Below are 21,171 nucleotides of genomic sequence, written 5' to 3'. Positions count from 1 at the left end.
TTTCATCTTTCCTTGTGACAATATTGTCACCCACTGTAACTGAGAAGCCGTCGGTCTTGCTGAGTTTGTTATTTGAACCGAAGAGAATGGACTCTGTTTTGCCCATGTGTAATGATAGTTTGTTATCAGCGAGCCATATGCAGATTCTGCCTAGTTCCGAGCTGAGTTCTTTTTTTAACCTGTAACTTGTTCTTGTCAGAGACCAGCAGGGCTGAGTCATCCGCAAACAGGAACAAGTTGCAGTCACAAGCTGACGACATGTAATTTGCATAAATTAGGAACAGTAGCGGTCCTAGTATGCTTCCGTTTACCTCCACCATCTGTTCCCTCCCCTCAAGGTAGGATTGCATCCAGCGACTATCAAAACCAATTGCTTTTAGCTTGTCAATCAGAATGGAGTGATTGACAGTGTCGAAGGCCTTTTGTAGGTCCAGCATGACCATGCCGCAGTATTTGCCCGCGTCCACCTCTTGTTTGATGTGGACGTTCAAATAGAGAAGGCATGTGTCAGTGGAGTGGGATGTTCTGAAGCCAGATTGGAATTCGTAGATTAGATTTTTTTCCGCTAGGTACTTTTCGACCTGTTCGTAGACTATTTTTTCCATGACTTTCGAGATGGAGGTAAGAATAGAAACAGGGCGGTATAGTTGCCTGGGTCTAATTTGCTGCCCTTTTTGTGCAGAGGGGTCACCCTCGCAATTTTGAAGTCCTTGGGGACGTGTCCCTGTTTTATGGAGAGGTTTATTATGTGTGTGATGACTGGGGTGATGGCGGCTGCTGAGTCTCTGAGGAATTTGGAGGGGATGTTGTCATGGCCAGTGGCCTTGTTAGGTTGGAGGGCGCTAAGTTTTTTGAGTACCTCATCTGTTGTTACCATTTCCAGCTTGAAGTCGTCCTTGCGGACCCCTAGGTTTTTGTAGTAAGCTACTATGTGTTCTACCCCATAATGCCCTGAGTGGGAGGGTAGTTTGTTTACCAGTGTTGTGGCTATGTTTGTGAAGAAAATGTTTGAGTAATTGGCTACATCCAGCTTGTCTGTGATGAGCGTGTTGTCCGTCTTTATGTTTATGTTTGAGAATCTGGTTTTAAGTTTTTTTACTGCAGCCTAGTTGATTATTGAGTAATTTCCAAAGTTCACGTGGGTTGTTTTTGTTTTCCTCAGTTTTGTCATTGATGAAATTCTTTTTTGCAGTTTTGATCATGGAGTTTACGTCGTTTCTTACTAGTCTGTTTCTTTCCAGTTTGAGTTCAGTCACGTGAGCTTGGAGTTCACTGCTCGTGCTTTTGGTAAGCTTTGACTGACTTTTACGAAACTCCGAGCATTTTTTGTCTCTGGTTTTCATAGCGGCCAGTATTTCGGAGTGCATCCACGGCTCAGTGTGATTTTTTACCCTGGTGGTTCTTAGTTCTTAGGTTCTTGGTTTTGAAACCAAGCCATGTTTCTTCAACCAGTGTACCATTGAGTTCATCTGACCAGTCCAGACTCTCCAGTTCAAGGTTTTTCTTTTGATCAACTTTTTCTCACATTTTCTATATTTTCTCCCATCCCAATTTCGTATCATCCAATTCAACCCTCCCCTGTCACAAACGCTGTTTCTTGCCTCCCACAAGCCGGCTGCAATGTGGACTAAGTCATACATAGCACAAGTCCCCTCCGGTACTTGAGGTAACAGCAGTCACATCTTTTCACCTGCGCAGCTCGATCTCAGTGGCGAGGAGTAATGCGTGGGAGGCTCACGCTGCCCCCGACACTTCCTGATTCTACTGCGCAGGCGCACCAACCGACCTGTAGGAGTCGCTGTCCACAACGCCCGATCCCCACCCATCAGTTTCCCACCCCCTAATACGGCCAATGTGTATTAGTATGAACGACCAGCTAAACTGAAAGCAATGTGGAGCGCTGGGCTCGAACAGGCAAGCCCAGCGTCTCAGTCATTCGTGGCGAGCGCCTTGCCCACTACGCCACGTAGCCGCCCACTCTCCAGTTCAAGGTTAAAGGCCTCGCTAGAGTAGGTTTTGAAGTCTCTAGATGTGACTGTTTTGTGATAGCCAGCCTTTTGTTTTAGCTTTTTGCGGGTACAGAATATCATATAATTATCACTTAACCCGCATGCTATAACCCCTTTATTGGAGATCTTGGACTTGTCGGATGTCAGAATGAGGTCAATGGTAGTTGATTCACATACAAGTGTGGGTTGGGTGATTAGCTGGCTGAGGCCGTGCAGATCACAAAACCTACTGAATGACTTGAAGACGGGTGCATCTTTTCGTTGAGAGGATTCCCACAGGATGAGAGTCAAATTCACTTTGAATCCCGTGATTGGGCAGGACCGGGAGTAAACGTCAACGGGAGCAGAAGGGAGTGGGAACTATGACAACAAAATCAATGGGATTCGGGCGGGAGTGGGATCAGTCTCTGTGGGAGTGGGATTTTTTTTTAAACTCTCACACGGGATTGGGATGGGATTATTTCTGTAGGAGTGGGAAGGAGCGAGAGTCAAAATCCACTCACATGTCAGCCTCTATCTCACACACACAGTAGGGCTAAGCGAAGTTCTCCATGACACAGTATAACATTATACAAATCAGAGAAAGAAAATGGTAATACCAGCAGAACTATAATAGTGAATGGGATTTGTGATATTTCTACAATATCAGGCACCCACACACACAAAAGATGAAAAAGCATTTTATTTACTTAATATTCAACAAACAAAAATATGTTTTTCTTTAAGTATAAGTATACCATGATCAGACAGTGCAGTTATTTTTAATGAACATTGTATAAAAGGCAATGACGGTGGTCCAGGAATCAAGACCTAAAAAGGTACCGTTACAACTGTAAGCACTTAAAGCTCTAATACTAAATCCCCAATAAATAAAGTCAATTTATAAGCCACCATAGCACCCCCTTAAATAGCAAAACAAAGTTAAATCCTATGGAGAAAACCCAACAACATTATTTAGCACAGGTAGCTAAACTCATTTAGATTACGTGGCATTATATCATAATACAGAGCTAGCAGTGAAATTGGCCCATTCTCTACTGTTGAACACCTGCATAAGAGTTATGCACACCATCTACCTACATCTGTATTTCTCTGTCATTATATATATATATATACACACACACACACACACACACACACGTCGTCCTCCTCCTCCACACACAAACACACCTTTTAACATAATGCACATTCAAAAGTCTGTCGGCGAAGCCAGCATGTTTCTCAAGTCTTCAGACGGCGCCCCAGTGACTGTCGTTTATCACAACACATTCAAAGGGTCAAGGGTCAGGCACTGGGTTAGTGGCAGGCTCAAGCAAGCGGCATGTCGCCACGGAAACTAAGCAGCCGGTGGTGTACGACGAGTGATTGTCAAGAGCAGCTACTTGACCATATTCACACAGTGGGCATTTTACTGTACTTCATACTCTGGTGGGAACAGGGTGGAAAGGAACCCAACCTGGGCAGCATAACACAACAACAAAATGGCCACAGTGTGAATATGGTCCAATGCTTGTGACTGATTGAATCTGATAATGAAATGGTCAACGTTCATTAGAGAGAACAGATAATGCAAATACACAGTCAGTAGGTTTGCACACGTTGTATGGATGATCTGTAGAGGCTTCAGCACATGTTGTATGGATGATCTGTAGAGGCTGTAGCACACGTTGTATGGATGATCTGTAGAGGCTGTAGCACACGTTGTATGGATGATCTGTAGAGACTGTAGCACATGTATGGATGATCTGTAGAGGCTGTAGCACACGTTGTATGGATGATCTGTAGAGGCTGTAGCAGTCTGTGTCCAGTGTCTGACAGTTAGTGGTTTGGCATTTTGTTCACATTAAGGCTTGATCTTCCACAGCTGGAAATAAAGACAAAAAGAGGCAAACAATAAAACTCATTAATGGCCGGGGCATTTATTTTTTATAACAATATAAGGAGCACTTGGCATTTATTAAAGAAAAGCTACTATTGGACAAAGACATTTTATGTAATAACTTTCTTCTGTTTAAACTGGGATCTATGCCAAAACACCAATCTGATGTGACCCCTTGGATTTAGTGCTGCATACATTTATAGGTTATAATTGATGGGTATAATAAATGTCATACTGGCGTTTTCTCATGCTGTTTTCCTTGCCTGTGTCCCTATCAATCAGCATCATACTGACCACTAGCTGTTCTAGCCATCTGGTGAAGGTTAGATGGTGTTTAGCCCTCCCTCCTTTAAAAATGAAACATGTCAATTCCAACATTTGAGTTTTTTTTAGTAGTCACAAGAGCCGTCCCGTCCATCACAAGCAGATACTCACATTTTTATTTTTTTTTAAACTTTTATTTTTTAGCGTTTATCGCTTTTCTGGTCAAGCATGACCAACAGTTGTAGGGTGAAACGGGAGAGAGAGCAGGGGGAGACATTCGGCAAATGACGGCGAGTCCGGGAATCGAACTCGGAGTCAACCAGATCCGTGACGCAGCACGGAGTCCCGCGACGCAGCGCGGTAACATGGTGTGCTACTGGAGCACCCCTGATACATTTTTCTGACCCACTTTCTTCTCGAGACCAGTTTTTATTTGCTAAATTAAGATGTTACCGGGTGCTTGTTTTGGGGCAAATTATTTTTGCATTTAACTATGCCCGTAAGTGTGGGAATTTCGACAAATTTCTCAGATTGTAAGTTGGTAACACACTAAAACAACTAGTCTAAAAACAGGAAGAAATGACAAACTAAAATAAACAATTCAACTGCTGTACAACCCAGGCATCGAATGATGGCTTAATTTCCCACTTATAACGTTTAATAAATAAAGTGACATGGTTAAATAAACTAGGTGATAAAATGTTACCATCCATACTCTGCTGTACTAGTAAGGGACTACAGATGGAAATGAACTCTTGAGCCAACTCTGGCACTGTACCATTCGGCACTTTCGGAAATGTTGATTACTGGGTTGTCTGTTAAAAGTGTCCATCCTTAAAAATTAGCTTATCGTCTTCTCCAGAGAGAGAGACAAGAAGATAGATACCAGTTTCCTCTCTGTGCGTTCAGTAGAAAGCCATCTGTGCGTTAGTTGGACAATGCCTAGGCTACCCATCACTGTCCGCTTCCATTCATTGTGGTAAGCTAGGCTAACATGCAGCCAGTGTATTGTATTGACTTGGTTTCCATCTTGAACATTCATGCTAACTACTTAGTTACTACTAAAGTTAATCTTCCTATTCATTCCAAACAAACTGCTGTTGGTGACGTAAAACACATCAATTCCTGTGTGCTAGATCAGTGTTTCCTCAACTGGTCGGTTGCGACCCAAAAGTGGGTCGCGGATGTGTGTGTAAAAAAACAAAAATAAGTAATTTTTTTTTTTTTTTTTTAAATAAAATTCTCAGCTCTGGTCCAGCTGAAGACAAAGCAGAGGAAAAGATTGGACATTGAGCATGACCTCAGAGTTGCTTTGTCTACCATCACCCCAGACTTTGAGACTCTTGTCAGGAGCAAACAACATCCCCAGTTATCCCATTAGTTCCCTGGGATGTTAAGATAAGAAGTCTGCTAAGAAGGATATATTATTTATTATTATTATATTTCATTGTGTTTTTTAGCCCTAGTTGCACTTTTGTTGCAACCCCAGTTATCCCATTAGTTCCCTCAAACTTACTGTAGGTCTGTTATGTTAAGCTAAGAAGTCTGCTAAGAAGCATAATTATTTATTATTATTATTTTATTTCATTGGGTTTTTAGCCCTAGTTGCACTTTTGTTGCAACCCCAGTTATCCCATTAGTTCCCTCAAACTTAGGTCTGTTATGTTAAGCTAAGAAATCTGCTAATAAGCATATATTATTTATTATTATTGTATTTCATTGGGTTTTTATCCCTAGTTGCACTTTTTTGTGTTTATTTCATGTTTTTAACAGTGCATGAAAGATTGCGTATTACTGCAAATATATTCTTTTGAAATAAATCATAGTGGTGCAAAAATTTGGGTCACGACTTAATGACTAAGGAAAATGTTGGGTCCCGAGGCTAGACCAGTTGAGAACCACTGTGCTAGATGATGTTCCCGGGAATGTCCTACCAGACAACAGTGTTAAGAACAGCAAATGTAAAAACATTCATGAACTTGTTATCGGTAGAATCACTATTGTGTGTTATATCAGTTGTGGCAAAATATACATTTATTTATATGAAAATGTTTGAGATTATCACTTTAAATAAATGATTAAAAAAAAACTCACTCTGATGTTGAAGCCCAACAGATCACTGATCACAGCGGAGACCGCAGACAGGATGACCACTTTGGTGATGTTGTAGATGAGAGGATTGACCGTCAGGCCCAGCAGTCTGAAGGGAGTGTCCAGCTCCTGGCAGAGTAACAGTTAAACCATAGATTACATTTTAGATCCCATTATACTGTACATTGAGAGAAGTTACAAGGTTAAGATCAAGTATGCAGGGTTACAGGAAATCCAGGCTGTAAACCAATGTACCGGTAGTTGAATGAATTCCAGGCTTACTTTCATCAGTTTTGTAGCAAGTTTCAAAACGTTGTTCACTATGCTCAGCTCTTCTTTCTTATTCGGCTTCTTTTCCATCTTGAGATATAAGTTGATCTGAAGAAAGAATTTTACATTAAGAGTGATATATATACAAATACATGCATTAAAAGGGGTTACCCATGTTAGGAATTCATATGTGTTTTCCCTGTGCCCCAGGACAGTTCAGTCAGTATTTGTGAGCACACACCACTCTAAATAAAGCTAGAAAGCAGAGACAGAAGCCTCCAATTAGTGATGTCACTGGGATGTAAAATCTGGGGCTGCTCTATAGACCATGAATGGGGCTCTGACTTTATGAGCCCATGAAATATTATTTTGTGTGAACTCTTACACCCAAATTATGTTTATATTCTAGTATTGCTAGAAGGTCTGAACAAGAAGTAAATCCTCATTTGGGTGCAAGAGCTCACAAAAACAGTTCATGGCCTCATAAATTCAGAGCCACGTTCATAGTCTGTGGAGCAGGCCCAGATTTTACATCCCAGTTACATCACCAACTGGAGGGTTCTGGGGGGGTTCTCTTTCCGATTTCTAGCTTTAATGCCACCAGGGAGCAGGAAGAGGATGAAGGAGGAACCCCAAACCATCAGCTCCCAGTTGGTCAGAGAATCCAGGAATGTCTTGTGACTGTGCAACAGCTACAGGGAGTGGAGATGGGCAGATGGGACTGTCAGCAGGATAACATATCAATGGATGGGAATCTACACTGAGGATTAACCTAGAGTTAGGTAATCAACCAACCTACAAGCCAAAAAGAAGCTCCATGCCATCAGGGACAACCCCTCCCACTATACACAGACTTGGCTGATAGAAGGAGCATGTTCAGTGCTAGACTAAGACTCCCTAGATGTAGCACTGAACGGCACAGGACGTCCTTCATTCCGACAGCCATCAGACTTTACAATGCATCACTGTGCCTCACTGCATCACTGAGCACAGGGTGGCAGTTACCATCTTCCTGGACTTTTACTTTTAACACTTTGATTGCCTAAGGCTAAATTCATGATATACCATCCCTTGCCAGCTCTATTTGTCTATGGAGAAGTTCCCCTTCTTTGCAGGGCTATAACTTTTTAAATTCTATTGCTAAATTGCCATTATTAGGGCCCATTCAATGTCCTATATGTATTGTTCAGGGTGTATGAACGTTAAACTTTTTCATTCACATATTCATACAAAAATATGATCTAAAGTATAAGTATGTTTTCATCTCTTTCTTTTTTTTTTATCCACTTTTTCTCCCATTTTCTATATTTTCTCCCATCCCAATTTCGTATCATCCAATTCAACCCTCCCCTGTCACGAACGCTGTTTCTTGCCTCCCACAAGCCGGCTGCAATGTGGACTAAGTCATACATAGCACAAGTCCCCTCCGGTACTTGAGGTAACAGCAGTCGCATCTTTTCACCTGCGCAGCTCGATCTCTCAGTGGCGAGGAGTAACGCGTGGGAGGCTCACGCTGCCCCCGACACTTCCTGATTCTACTGCGCAGGCGCACCAACCGACCTGTAGGAGTCGCTGTCCACAACGCCCGATCCCCACCCATCAGTTTCCCACCCCCTAATACGGTCAATGTGTATTCGTATGAACGACCAGCTAAACTGAAAGCAATGTGGAGCGCTGGGCTCGAACAGGCAAGCCCAGCGTCTCCGTCATTCGTGGCGAGCGCCTTGCCCACTACGCCACGTAGCCGCCTATTGTTTTTATCTCTTTCTGCAGCTTTCTCCAGAACGTGATTTATAGCCCCAAATGCATTATATTGATGATCAAATACAGTTTGATAGCAATCGGCGCGATATAAAAACGGCACGATATAAATATATCCAACTGGACGGACTTCTGGAAGTTACTACACGTCATCTGATGTTGACCGGATGGGCGAGGGGGCGTTTATAATTCCGTGGGCAGCGTTATACCATTCATCTAATGTGGGTCAAATGTTCATCATAGCAGTTAGTGTTGAACACGGTAATATTACACGCTAAAACTCACCCCAGTCTCCGCGGGCCGTTGGGCGATCAGCGTGGGGTAGACAGTTTTCCATTATGGGATGTCGAAATACCCGGTCCATTTCCAGGTTGTATAATACTATATACGTCCAAATCATGTTGTTTATCGAGTTATTTGCAACCGATCGATGTCCAGTGTATCAAGATGGAGTCCCGGGACCTATAGCGAGTGCCCGGAAGTAATATGGGTGATCAGCACTTCATCCACATAACTTCCTGTTTGGCGCTTCTGCCGATCGGCCACCAGATGGCGCTCTTGAACCGCTAGAGGATTGAGAGGAGCTCAGAACTGTGTGTGAAGGCTGCGGATGGAAAATATGATTCCGATCACAGATTTTTGAAATATTGATATTAAAGACGAGTTACGGCGTCCTCGGCAACTTGAGCATGGCGGGGAAGGACGCCTAAACACGTTTTCGGCACTTAAAGTGTTAAAACACTGTTAAATATTACACTTACTGTAGACTTCTGTATATTTTACTGTATATTTTACAATATTACACTTACTGTAGACTTCTGTATATTTTACAATATTACACTTACTATAGACTTCTGTATATTTTATATTAGAATGTATAAACATAAAATAGGAAATGTATATCCCGGAGCTGGGTATTTTTATTCTTAGGCTTATTTTATTCTTCATTTGGGACTTGTTTTTGTCTCCCTAAATGTTTACTCTTTACTGTGAGCGATTTGTAGTGCCAAATTTCCCTCGGGATGAATAAAGTATTTCTATTCTATTCTAGGAGAGTGGTGCAAGTTCACAAATACTGACTGAACTGTCCTGGGGCACAGGAAGAACATAATGTGAATTCTTAAAATGGGTAGTATTCCCCCTTAAAAAGGGGTTGCACATGTGCGTGTGTGCTACAGATCCTTGCCTGTTCAGTGAGCAGCACTGAGGCGTTGCTGTATTTGCAGTTGGTCTCGGAGCCCAGGGTGGCCAGGCGGAGCAGGAAGAGGATGAGAGAGGAACCCCAAACCATCAGCTCCCAGTTGGTCAGAGAATCCAGGAATGTCTTGTGACTGTGCAACAGCTACAGGGAGTGGAGATGGGCAGATGGGAATGTCAGCAGGATAACATATCAATGAATGGGAATCTACACTGAGGATTAATCTAGAGTTAGGTAATCAACCAATCTACAAGCCAAAAAGAAGAAAGAAAGTAGGCATACTAGAGCTTTGATTCTCTGCCCGAACCCGAGGAACAGCAGTGTTCGGATGACTATTTTTATTTTTGATGGCAGAAATTCTCAATAAAAATAAAAATAATAATCTGGCTTGGGTCCAAAACTGTTGCCATGGTTCGGGCTTGGCCAGAACCTGCACGGGTTCATGTAGGGTTGGGCCCGATCAAAAGCTCTACGCCTTAAGGCATACCATACAACCAAAATATACAACCTCAGAAGACAGATATTTCCGTGGTAAGTCATTTTGAGTTATAGCTCTTTTACTACCGTTTGTCTAATTTACATGTCCCACTGTCATTTGTATGTAATTCGATTAGTAACATTTTTCTAATTAGAAAATGTTCTCATTGTTTGCCGTTTTTAAAATACAAGCTTTACATAGTCAAACTTACCACTCTATTGACTATTGTCTGCATTACATACAGAGCTCTAGAACGAACCACCGCGGATTCTGAGGATTAAGTCAAAACTCGTCCTAAATAATTATTGAATGTTTGCAAAGGGATCAACAGAAAGCTCAAATAGTCTCATCTAAGGCTGGTGGGATGAAAACACAAGCCGCTACTGAAATACAGTTTCAAATTACCCTTTCCTCTCCGAAGTCTCCATTCAAATCCTCCAGCAGAGATGTTAATTTCCGTTAATAGCACCCTCTTCTGTGGTGTTCTGGAAAAGCTTGACAAACGCTCTGTGCTGCCACCACTGGTCTCCAATAAAACACATTAATATCACTGTTAACCTGTCAGGTCAAGGTGATGATCTTATTGGCGACCAGTGGTGGCAGCGTTCGTTGACTGGAGGATTTGTATTTACTATTTCAGCAGTGGTTTATGTTTTCACCCCACCAGCCTGTGTTGACTCTTTGAGCTTTCCGTTGATCCCTTCAAAAACATATTGCAAACTTTCAATAATTAGTTGGGACGAGTTTGGACTTAACCCTCAGAATCTGCTGGTTAATTATAGAGCTTTGACTTTGGGCTGCGGTCCATGTGTGAAAGGTGCTATTATATATATATTATATATAGATAGTTATTCATATTTATTATTATTATTATATTGTCAAAAATGTATGCATTGAAATGTCTAAGTCTCGACGACATTGAAAATGAGGGTGACCTCAATTGTCCTTCGAGAATAAATAAAGGTTTGAATTAATTGAATGAATGAACTATATGTAATGCATACAAAGCTTGTCTAGAGCTTTAGCAGCTAACAATGAGGTCATACATAAGAAGACAAGAATGTGATAATAAAGCATGCTGTTGAGGGGTTTCAACTGGTAGTTGTTGGTAAACTTAAAATTGATGAAGACTGAAGGAAAATGAATATACGCACACTTGATTACAGCTCCCAATACTTTATTGACTAAAAAGCAATGTTTCAACCCAACAGTCTTCATTAGGCAAACGCTGGGTTGAAAGTCAATTAAGTATTGGGAGCTGTAATCCAGTGTGTGGATATCCACCTTCATGCAGTCTTCACATGTGCCTTGATCCTGTTGGTTGTGTACACAGCTATTCTACTGATTAAAATGTTTATTAAATTATCTTACTGAAATATGGGGAAGGGAATATTAATAATAACATAAAAAGCTGTGTATGTTTAAGTATAGGCTACAAACTATTGCAATGTGTTTCCCAATAAATTAGTGTTCTGTTGCAACTTGATTACCAATCCATAAGTGTGCATGTCTCTAGTCAGAGCTGTTCCAGCAAACGAGACTGACCTGAGCACAGATGATGAAGGAGAGGGTGAGGAGGAAGATGGAGGAGACAAGACTGACCTGAGCACAGATGATGAAGGAGATGGAGAGGGCGAGGAGGAAGATGGAGGAGACGATGACATCGACTGAGCGCTGGGGACCTCGTCTCTGTATTGAACAAGAACGTTGATGAGACACGATTACAGACAATGTGGTAAGACAGTGTCACAGTATAGTGGTCCAAACAATGTACTAGCAGATAGGGGTGGGAGAAAGAATTAATTCATGCAATAGTCACGGTCCTAATAGACTTTGTAGATTTGAATAGAATTTTTTTTTTTTACAATTTTACTTCACTTACTTTGATTAATAAGTATAACAACAATTATTACTATGTACTGAATGGGATTGAAACAGGAATTGTGATGCATCAAGATTCGTTTAGATCAAATCATAGCCCCAAAGAGATTACTGCCACTTGGTGGAAGATGATGGTGATGGCGGTCAGTAACCTCATTAAAGAATAAATCAGAGCCTGTAGGTGGCGAGAACGGTCAATTTCATGTTGTAGACAATGATCATCCCGACAGAAGTGCACACTCTTATTGAATCATGAGGTTCAATACCGGCAGAGCATGTAGGACAAGGCTAACCTTGAGGAAGGAACGCAGCGACAGCCACATCTTTATGTTCTGCACTTTCTTCAGTCTGAAATGTGGGATCTCGGACTTCTTGGCCTTTCGTGCTGAAGTGATGTGGCTGAAGAGCTTAGCGAACACCAGTCTCTGTTGAAGAAAAATAAAGTGCGTCAGCCTATATCAGGGGTTCTGAAAGATCTTGATGACCGAGGGCCAATTCAGGGACCCAACATTGGATTGAGGGCCACCCAAGAAAAAGTAAAAAGCATTTACACAAATCACTGCGGGCTGCCGGAAATGTTTTCCGAGGGCTGCTATTGGCCCGCGGGCCTCACTTTGAGAACGCCTGGCCTATATGAACATGAATTACAGCAGTGCACAAAGTGCAAAGATGGTATTGTAATCACTTGCGTTTGTGAGCGGATGTCTGTAATCTCTGTGTATATAGTAAGAGGCAAGAGGGTGACAAACGAGATTCGTGTCTGAGGGACAAAAGGTGAGGCTGACGCAAGGTCTACTCGTTATATATGCCTATAATTGTGTACAGCACTTTGAGCTACATGACATGTATGAAAGGTGCTTTATAAATACTTACTTACTTACTTACTTACTTACTTACTCTGACTAGACCAATGAGTCACATCGGTCTACTGGGGTTTCTCCTAAATATTCATATCCGGAGGGCACATTTACAAGCTGACGTGTGCCATGTGGTGGCGAGCGTTGCATCCGAGTCATTCTAAGTGAAAGGTGTTTGGTGCAGTGTGGCTGTATCATAATAATAGCGAAGCGCATCCAGGTTTAGGTGCTGCTGGGTCCAGTAAAATCCAATAGAAAAATAGAAGCGTTTATTCGATACGCTTATTAACGGAATTTACCCATTTTCAAACTAGCGCTCTTTTTTTTATCCTCCAAATCGCAACAGTTGTGATTGGGAGATCGAGGAGATTAGATTCAAATTCAAATGTATTGTCATTATACAGCACAAGTACAGTACAAAGAAAAGAAGTTTGGCATCCAACCAGAGTACAAATATAACAGAAAAGTGCAATAGTAATATACAATGCACAGTGACTAAAACTGGGTATAAAATATATAAATTGGTACTACTGGGTGTGTGTAGTGCTAATCAGATGCATGTACACAGTTGTAATACCAAGATGTACAGTGATACAGGTATAAAGACAGTATGGTCGTAGTCATACTGGCCAGCAGCGTAACAAGTAAGAGTAGGTAAGGGATACTGTATGTACAGATATAGTATCTACAGATATGCACGAGGATTATGTGCAGGTATGTACAGACAGGTGGATGTATATATATATATATATATATATATATACGGTAAGAATAAATATATATATATGGTATACAGCATTATTGTACATGATTACCATCATACAGAGTTATATTGGTTATCTGCAGGTGTATAAGTAAGAGGGCGGGCTTGAGGGTGAGAATGCAAGCCCGGAGTAAGACCCGACAGAAGTTACGTTGGTGTTACGGAGTGTTGTGAGGTAATAACTGCCGGAAAACCCAACGCAACTACCCCCATGTTTTCCCTGCATTGTTTAGATTAGATGTGAACAAGACCTTAATCCTTAGACCTTAATCATACACTTCTCTTCTAATACAGCATTAACGCAGCAATCCACCTGTTTGTAGGTCCTCTCGGCCACGCACATCATGAAGAAGAAGAGGCCGGTGAGGCAGACTCTCTCCACCGTGGTGATGAGGAGGAAGACGTAGGCGGTGCCGTCGGGAGGCCCCACGACCATCTGGAGCAGCTCCGCCGGGGACAGGGAGCCCAGGCGGGACATGTCCAGATATAGTGCCAGGCGGAAGACGAAGGGAAGCAGTGCCAGGGTGGCGGTCACCAGCCCGCCCAGTACCAGGTAACCCATGCCCTGCTCCACTAACTTCACCTGCAGAGAGAGAGAGGGGGGACGACGACGACAGCCTGTCAGCGCTGCCAACAGACCACGCATGCTGGCACAACACAAGCACCTATGCGGGTACTGGCATATGGATCTTCAGGCTCCTCGGGTCCACATGCTGATAGAAATCAAAAAGCGGATTTTCTTGGGACATTGAAGAATGTTATATCTCCCTAATGGAGAAGAAAATGGATTATATCTCAATACTTTGTCCCAACAACACCAAACGGTTTAAGAATATAGTTGTAAAGGTGCTATAAGTGGTATTTCTTTGTTAAAATATGTGTTAAATAGCTCTACATTCCAACAGCAATCACTGATATAGTAACATGGGTCTCCCAGTCCCTCCTGCTCTGCAGTAAACATAAAATACATGTTCTGGTTTCCCTTCCCACTTTATCCAATCAAGAGAGAGAACCCTAGATATTTTTACTCATTTCAAGCAATCTTGCCAAATTAGCTTACTGCACTGGTAGATAATTGTACTTGTTTCAACCACATAATATGCTTGATGGCTGTCAGAATGTAGAGCTATTATTATTATATATTTTTTCCCATTTTCTTTTGGGCTTTTCTGTATTTTTCACCCATCCCAATTTAGTCGTTATGCCAATTCCCTTCTTGGTCGTTGCGTGCATTGCCCCACTGTCGGCCTGGGGAGGGTGTAGAACTACCACATGCCTCCTCCGATAAATGTGGAGTCACCAGCCGCTTCTTTTCACTTGACAGCGAGGAGTTTCACTGGGGAAACGTAACGCATGGGAGGTTCACGCTATTTCCCCCAGATCCCCTCCCTGCTGAACAGGCCCTCCGACCGACCTGTAAGAGTCGCAGTTTACAACGACCAGGACACATACCCCACCGGCTTCCCACCGCTAACACTGCCAATTGTGTTAGTAGGGACGACTGACCAAGCCAGAGGTACCGCTGACAGCTGGATTCGATCCCAGAGTCTATGCGGTGGTAGGCGAGTACTTAGGCCACTGCGCTACCCAGCCGCACCTGTAGAGCTATTATTTGAACATGTTGACCACTTATATATTACCGGCGGGAATTACACACAGTGTAATTTGCAGAGCTAGAAAATAATTTGGATGATATTTAGTTATGATGTTAGTAGGGCTGACCCCTATTAGTCGATTAATCGGTCAAAAGGAGCCGTAGTCGACTGCCAACCTCTTAGTCGAATACAAATAAAATACAAAATACAAAAAAAGTATAAATTTTATTTTGTAATCATTCTTTCCAAAAGAAAAGAGGCCTAGAAGCGTGGCTAACGCTAATGGCACGCATACCAGAGGCTAACTGCCTAAGAAAACCGGCACAGAGGCACTGAAATAGGATTTCACCTATCTAATGAACACACTAGACTAAACAAATATCAAGATGTATCCATCAGTGGACCAATTGCAAGGCTTTAGCAGAAGACAAGAAGCCTTCAGTCGACTCCTTCAGACATTAAGCACCCGCCACAGCCCAAATGGAATGATTAAAAAATAAATAAATAAATGTGTCGACTAATAGTCGACTAACTGCAAATTTTGGCCTATCATAGTCGACTATCCAAATCCTTAGTCGGGGACAGCCCTAGATGTTAGTAACTAGAGTGGTGGCATGTGGTGTGTTGGGAGGTGTACCCTTGTGAGGATGATCCCACTGATCTCCAGTACTGACATGTCTGCTTTCTTGCATTCGCCCTGTTCCCATATTATGGCACTGACACGGTCTCTGGATGGGTGGCACGCCTGCAGCCAAGACAGCTGACCCTGCAACGAGACACAGCAAGCTCAGCAATATACAGCACATTCTTAACACATTCTGCGCCATAAGCGAGTTAACTCGTTATTGGCCGCCATGCGTTGAGCGCCAGAAACGAGTGAACTCGTTTTTGGGATCGTTATTTCATTTATTCGCTATATCTATTCATAATTCATAGCTGCAGCCTCTGGTATCCTCTTCAGAACCTGTCTGAGCTGGCAGACGGTCAACACCGCCCTCTACTGCCAGGCGGAGCTATTGCATCTCATTGAAAATGGGTTGGTGTGTTTTAGGGGGCGAGCAGTAACTCCGCCCGCCCGTCATTGTGAACCGGTCGGTAGTGTGGTGCGGACCTCCACAAGCATTATTTGGAATTGCGATCAGATATTTGGATTATCTCTTTTGCATTACATCAGATACAAGGTAAGAAGATTATGTATAAATTTGATTGTTGATCTGACATTTATTTCTTTTCCCGCGATCACAGCTATATGTGTGGACCGTGTATGGCCGTTTACCGTTGGCTGCGGTGGGGGTGGGGGGGGGGAGCGCCCCGCTACGACAGTAATTTCATGTATGGACGAGGAGACATACTAATGATAATCTAGCGTTGATTTCAGGATGATTAGATAATCAGCCGAAAAATTACAACGTGATGACTGGATTACAGTAAAACGCAGTTTTCTCGCCTTTTTCCTGGAATTACTGAAAAACACCCAAACCATACTCTATTCAAAACGGTATAAAACGGAAATGTACAGATGAAAAAACAATCCGTCTCGGGCATGTTGACTAGAAGCAACTCACTGAGACCCGACAGCGTTATTAGACCCATAGATATAATATAGGATATATTTTAAGCACTCGCAAATGTCACAGTCTAAAACTATATCTATTGAATAAAGACCTGGCAATGAATGGGGTATCAGCGACCCCTGGTGCTGGCGGTCAATGTGTTAACAGATGCTACTCATAGGCTGACTAAATATGTGTGAGCTACATTACAGTAACACCTTCCCGAGGTTAACGTTGGATGGGAGAGTACTTTTAGCCCGTGTGAGAGGGGACTGAAGGTGCCCTAATGCGGTGTTCCTCAAACAGTGGGTTACAACCAAACTATGGCTCACAGAAACCATGGCTCACAGGACTGTTCTTACAGACAAACCACGGCTCACAGGACTGTTCTTACAGGCACGGGCCAATGAAGAAAATGACCCACTTTTAAACATTTTATTATTAGTGACACCAGCAGCACTGAGAACAACTTTATCCATGAGGTTTAAGGTGAACTCACTCCGGCGATCCCTTGCTGAAGGTTCTCGTCATCACTGCTTAAAGTGGTGGGTGGCGGGTGTATCAGGCCAGCGTTGTACCGTGCCTCCCCCTCGCTGTCGGTGCTGCCCGTGGAGGCGGTGTCAGGCCCCTGGAGAAGCTCCTCCCACAGCGTGTCATCAGTGTCAGAGGCGGGACGGGAGCCCTCGCTGGGCCGGAGGCGGTCCAGTTCGCGAGGCCTCATTTTGGGGTCCTTGGGAGTAGCTCCACCTCCTTCCTGCTGACAAATGCAATGGTCCTCTAAGAAAATGTGCCATGGTGATGCAGGTTTGTATGGTTCAGGGTTGGGTGGGACTTTTTTTCAAACTCTAATCTATATACTGTACATAAAATAATTGATTGTGTGTGTGTGTGTCACAGAACTACCTCACCAAGGTGCACAGTGAAGGGAGAGGTTGCACACACAAACGATAACACGGCACGGATGGAGTGACACTAGGGCTGGGCAATTAATCGGAAAAAATCGTGATCTCGATTCATAGACCTATGCAATCTCATTTCTAAATTATGACGATTTCTTTTAATATTTTTTTTTATAAAAAATATAATTATTGTTAACTTCACTTTTTTAAATGATGACGATTCTGACTTGAGTTATTTTGTATGTTACAAGAGACTTTTAAGTTTAAGTCAAGCACTTTCATACATTATGTTTAAGTTTAAGTCAAGCACTTTGATATATCACTGATTCTTGAGAGTTGGGACAAAACATGTCCATAGAAAAGTCGAATTTATATAAAAAATAAAGAAATTCATAATGATTGACATAAGGTATTGTGTATACTGATGTTATGTTTTAGCTAGAGGTGGGCATAGATACATTTTTTTTATCTAGATTAATCTATCTGCAATCCTGGATTTAATCTAGATTAAAATGGCTCAAAAAATGCCGAAGGCATTCAAAATATGTGTGTTCCACCCAAATAATGACCAGAAGTAAGTCCTTACTTTTTCTTTCCTCCTTATGTTTCTCAGGCCAGGTGGCCCATTACACCATGAGCCCATCTCCCGTTTCCAAAATGCATTACAGACTGTTTGAAAAAGCTGTTTTGCTATGATAATTGGTAATGAAATATCAAAATAATGTTCAATAAGATGTACTTGTGTTTAATAAGTTGTTTTATTCAGAAGTTAACATAAATGGGGGCGGTCAGGTGGCGTAACGGAGATTGCGTTCGTCACCAACCCCGGAGCGGCTGGATTCGCCTGTTCGAATCCAGCTCACAGCTCCGGGGTTGTCACCAGCTTGGCTGGCCGTTCACACTAATACAATTGGCAGTATTAGAGGGTGGGAGAAGCTGGCGGGGTGGGTCCGGGTCGTTGTAAACAGCGACTCCTACAGTTCGGTCGGGGCGCCTGCTAAGCGCGGATAGGATCTAAGTGGGATAGTGTGATCCTTCCACACGCTACGCCCTCTCAGTGAGAATCCGCGCTGCCAGGTGAAAAGAAGCGGTTGATTGGCTGGACATGTGTCGGAGGAAGCACGTGGTAGCCTCCACTCTCCCAGACCGACTGTGGGGGGGTAAGTGCGCAGCGACCAGGAAGGGGATTGGGAATTGGCATAACGACTAACATTGGGATGGGAGAAAATCGGAGGAAAAAGGAGGGGGAAAAAGATCAATAAAAAATTAAGAAGTTAACATAAATAAATAATATTACCAGTACAGTATCTAGCACACTCTCAGGAGCAAAACAGAAAGAAGCATTTCAAACTTGAACTATGTGACATGGCTTGACTCAATCAGTCCAATCTCTATTTCTCCTTCTTCCACCAGTCACTCAGGCAGACCAGCTTGTTTTATGTAGCGGTATCTACTTATAGTGCCTATAATATTTTTCCCGTTGGGTGCCAGACAGGGCCAAACCCTGCCAATGCAAATCAACTGCTCCAGTGGAGTTGCTCAGTGGCCAATGGTGTCAACTGTGGTTGTACTGGGCAGCTCCCAGGTGTGAATGGAACTGTGTGAATGTGAAGCAGGGCGTTCCTGAAAAAGAGCATCTGTGCTCAGCGAACCTACCCTGGGTAAATAAAAGTAAAAAAAAAAAAATGTAATTTTTTTTAGATTAACTGCGTCAATTATATTATCGCGCAATACTAGTATCGCGTTAACGCAGCACGTTAACGCCGTTAACGGCCCAGCTCTAGTTTTAGCACATATTTGTTTTTTGGGGGATATTTGTTTAAATGTATAATCTGTGGTTAGAAGCTCCCATGTTAATTATCTTGTCCTCAGCAAGGGGTCACATTATTGACCAGCTCAAAAAAGCTTGAAAGACCTCTCCACTTGTGAAAACATACATATCAAATCAAAGATAAGGGTTATACATGTATAAAACAATGCATGCCATGAAACTCAAATAATAGAAATAGAAATCTACCTATCAAAGTTGTGTCCTCAGTTTATGTCAACTCTGTCAGACCTTTTCATAAACCTAATTAAATCAGGCAATAGCATGGCCAGCTCTATCCCTGAGGACCCCTTTTCCTTCCCCTGAATGTGGTGAATGCAACACTACCACACATGGTCTGGTAAGTTTTACACTTTTTGATATTTTAGACAAACAATGTCAATATTCCGTTGGTCACAGCTGGAACATGTCAACACCGTCTCTCCGTTATTACTTTTAAAAAACAATAGTGGATTGAATTCAAGTGTTTCAGTGAGATTATTAAGACAGCTAGCAACTGCCAAAAAACTAGCTAGCTGTAGTGCACAATGCAGGCTTGGAGGGTAAATGTGTGCCCTTTTGTCAACTCTGTCAGACGTCAACTCCATCAGATTTGTGATCAACAAAACAACCTGAGAAAAACAATAATGTGCTGAAAAGGCTACAAATACATCACCACTGGACTCTCCAGGCACGGAAACAAAGAATATGCTATCAGGAAGCAAAGTAAGGAATCAGAAAATCCAAAGGGCCCTGCTATTCCACCACATCCTCGGAAGAGATCTGAAGACAAACAAACAAACTCCTGGCCCACGGCGCCAAAAACCAGCACAGAGTGTGTCATCAGGCACGATTCTTAAAAAGTTAACAAATTAAAGACTTTGGGTTAACCTATAAGTTAATGAGAGAAAGGGAGCATCCTCAGAAAAAGCCAACATTCATACAGGGTATAACACAGACTGTCCAGGATTTCTTCCTAAACTCTGCACGTGTGACGATGTGTGATGATGGATAGTGCTAATGATGGCTTTGTCATTATAAATGATTTCCCATATCTTTTCAAATCTTCGAAAGGGGATGGGTACATTTGGAAATTGTGCAATACAAAATTATGTAGGTTAGAGTTATCCTATCCCAAAAATGTACTCGTATTTAAATTCCCCTTTAAGAAACACATCATTTAGACACCTTGCATGTTAGGATTTCCTTCAGATTCATGTTGGCATCCATGTATGGCGAAGGCCCGGACGCCTGAATTCTTTCCCCAATACATTTCCAGTTCCACGTTCGCCTTCTGCGCTCCGATTGGCCACTGACGTTTCTGGTCATGTGACCCCAATCGTGTGACGGCAAGTTATTTCGCCGGGCTTAGGCACTCAGCCTGCAAACTACCTAAAGCCTAGTTTATCACTGGTTAAGCTTAGGCGACTCTTTCGAAGTTGGTTAAGGTTAGAGTTTGTCTTCGAGCAGGGCGATAGAACGCCAGCCCTGATTCCAAACTCTAACCTTAACCAACTTCGAAAGAGTCGCCTAAGCTTAACCAGTGATAAACTAGGCTTTAGGTAGTTTGCAGGCTGTTAGACCCGGAAATGGGCAAAGACACAGCTCGTCACGTGATTGGGCGCACATGTCACATGACCAGAAACGTCAGTGGCCAATCAGATCGCAGAACGCGCACATGGAACTGGAAATGTATTGGGGAAAGAATAGACGCAGCCCGGACTGGCCATCAGGAGCTCTGTCTGTCACACACACAAAGGGAGCCGCATGTGATTGGTGGAGGCGGGACCAGGCCATACAACTGATTGACAGTGGAGATGGCAAATGGAATGGCAGATGGCACTTCTGCAAAATGACAGGGAGAGA

The 21,171-nt window shown here is 42.7% G+C and overlaps 1 protein-coding gene across 2 annotated transcripts in view; it reads right to left on the bottom strand.

Annotated features, from left to right (window-relative positions):
- Positions 1-2,673: 2,673 nt before the first annotated feature.
- phtf1 (putative homeodomain transcription factor 1) overlaps positions 2,674-21,171 on the bottom strand; it is a 34,008-nt gene continuing 15,510 nt past the window's right edge. The window contains exons 9-17 of one of the 2 annotated variants that reach the window (XM_084316236.1): positions 17,099-17,356; positions 15,684-15,812; positions 13,765-14,034; positions 12,125-12,256; positions 11,553-11,639; positions 9,461-9,616; positions 6,526-6,621; positions 6,247-6,372; positions 2,674-3,873 (exon numbers count right to left, since the gene is read on the bottom strand). In XM_084316236.1, coding sequence (XP_084172362.1) covers positions 3,853-3,873; positions 6,247-6,372; positions 6,526-6,621; positions 9,461-9,616; positions 11,553-11,639; positions 12,125-12,256; positions 13,765-14,034; positions 15,684-15,812; positions 17,099-17,356 — 1,275 coding nt within the window. In that variant the 3' untranslated portion in view covers positions 2,674-3,852. The remainder of the gene's footprint in view (positions 3,874-6,246; positions 6,373-6,525; positions 6,622-9,460; positions 9,617-11,552; positions 11,640-12,124; positions 12,257-13,764; positions 14,035-15,683; positions 15,813-17,098; positions 17,357-21,171) is intronic. The other variant, XM_084316237.1, reaches the window with a different exon arrangement.

Source organism: Notolepis coatsorum (assembly GCF_963971535.1).
Source record: "Notolepis coatsorum genome assembly, chromosome: 6".
Classification (NCBI taxonomy): domain Eukaryota; kingdom Metazoa; phylum Chordata; class Actinopteri; order Aulopiformes; family Paralepididae; genus Notolepis; species Notolepis coatsorum.
The sequence above is the reverse complement of the archived record's forward strand: the minus strand, read 5'-3'. Positions and strand labels throughout refer to the sequence as shown.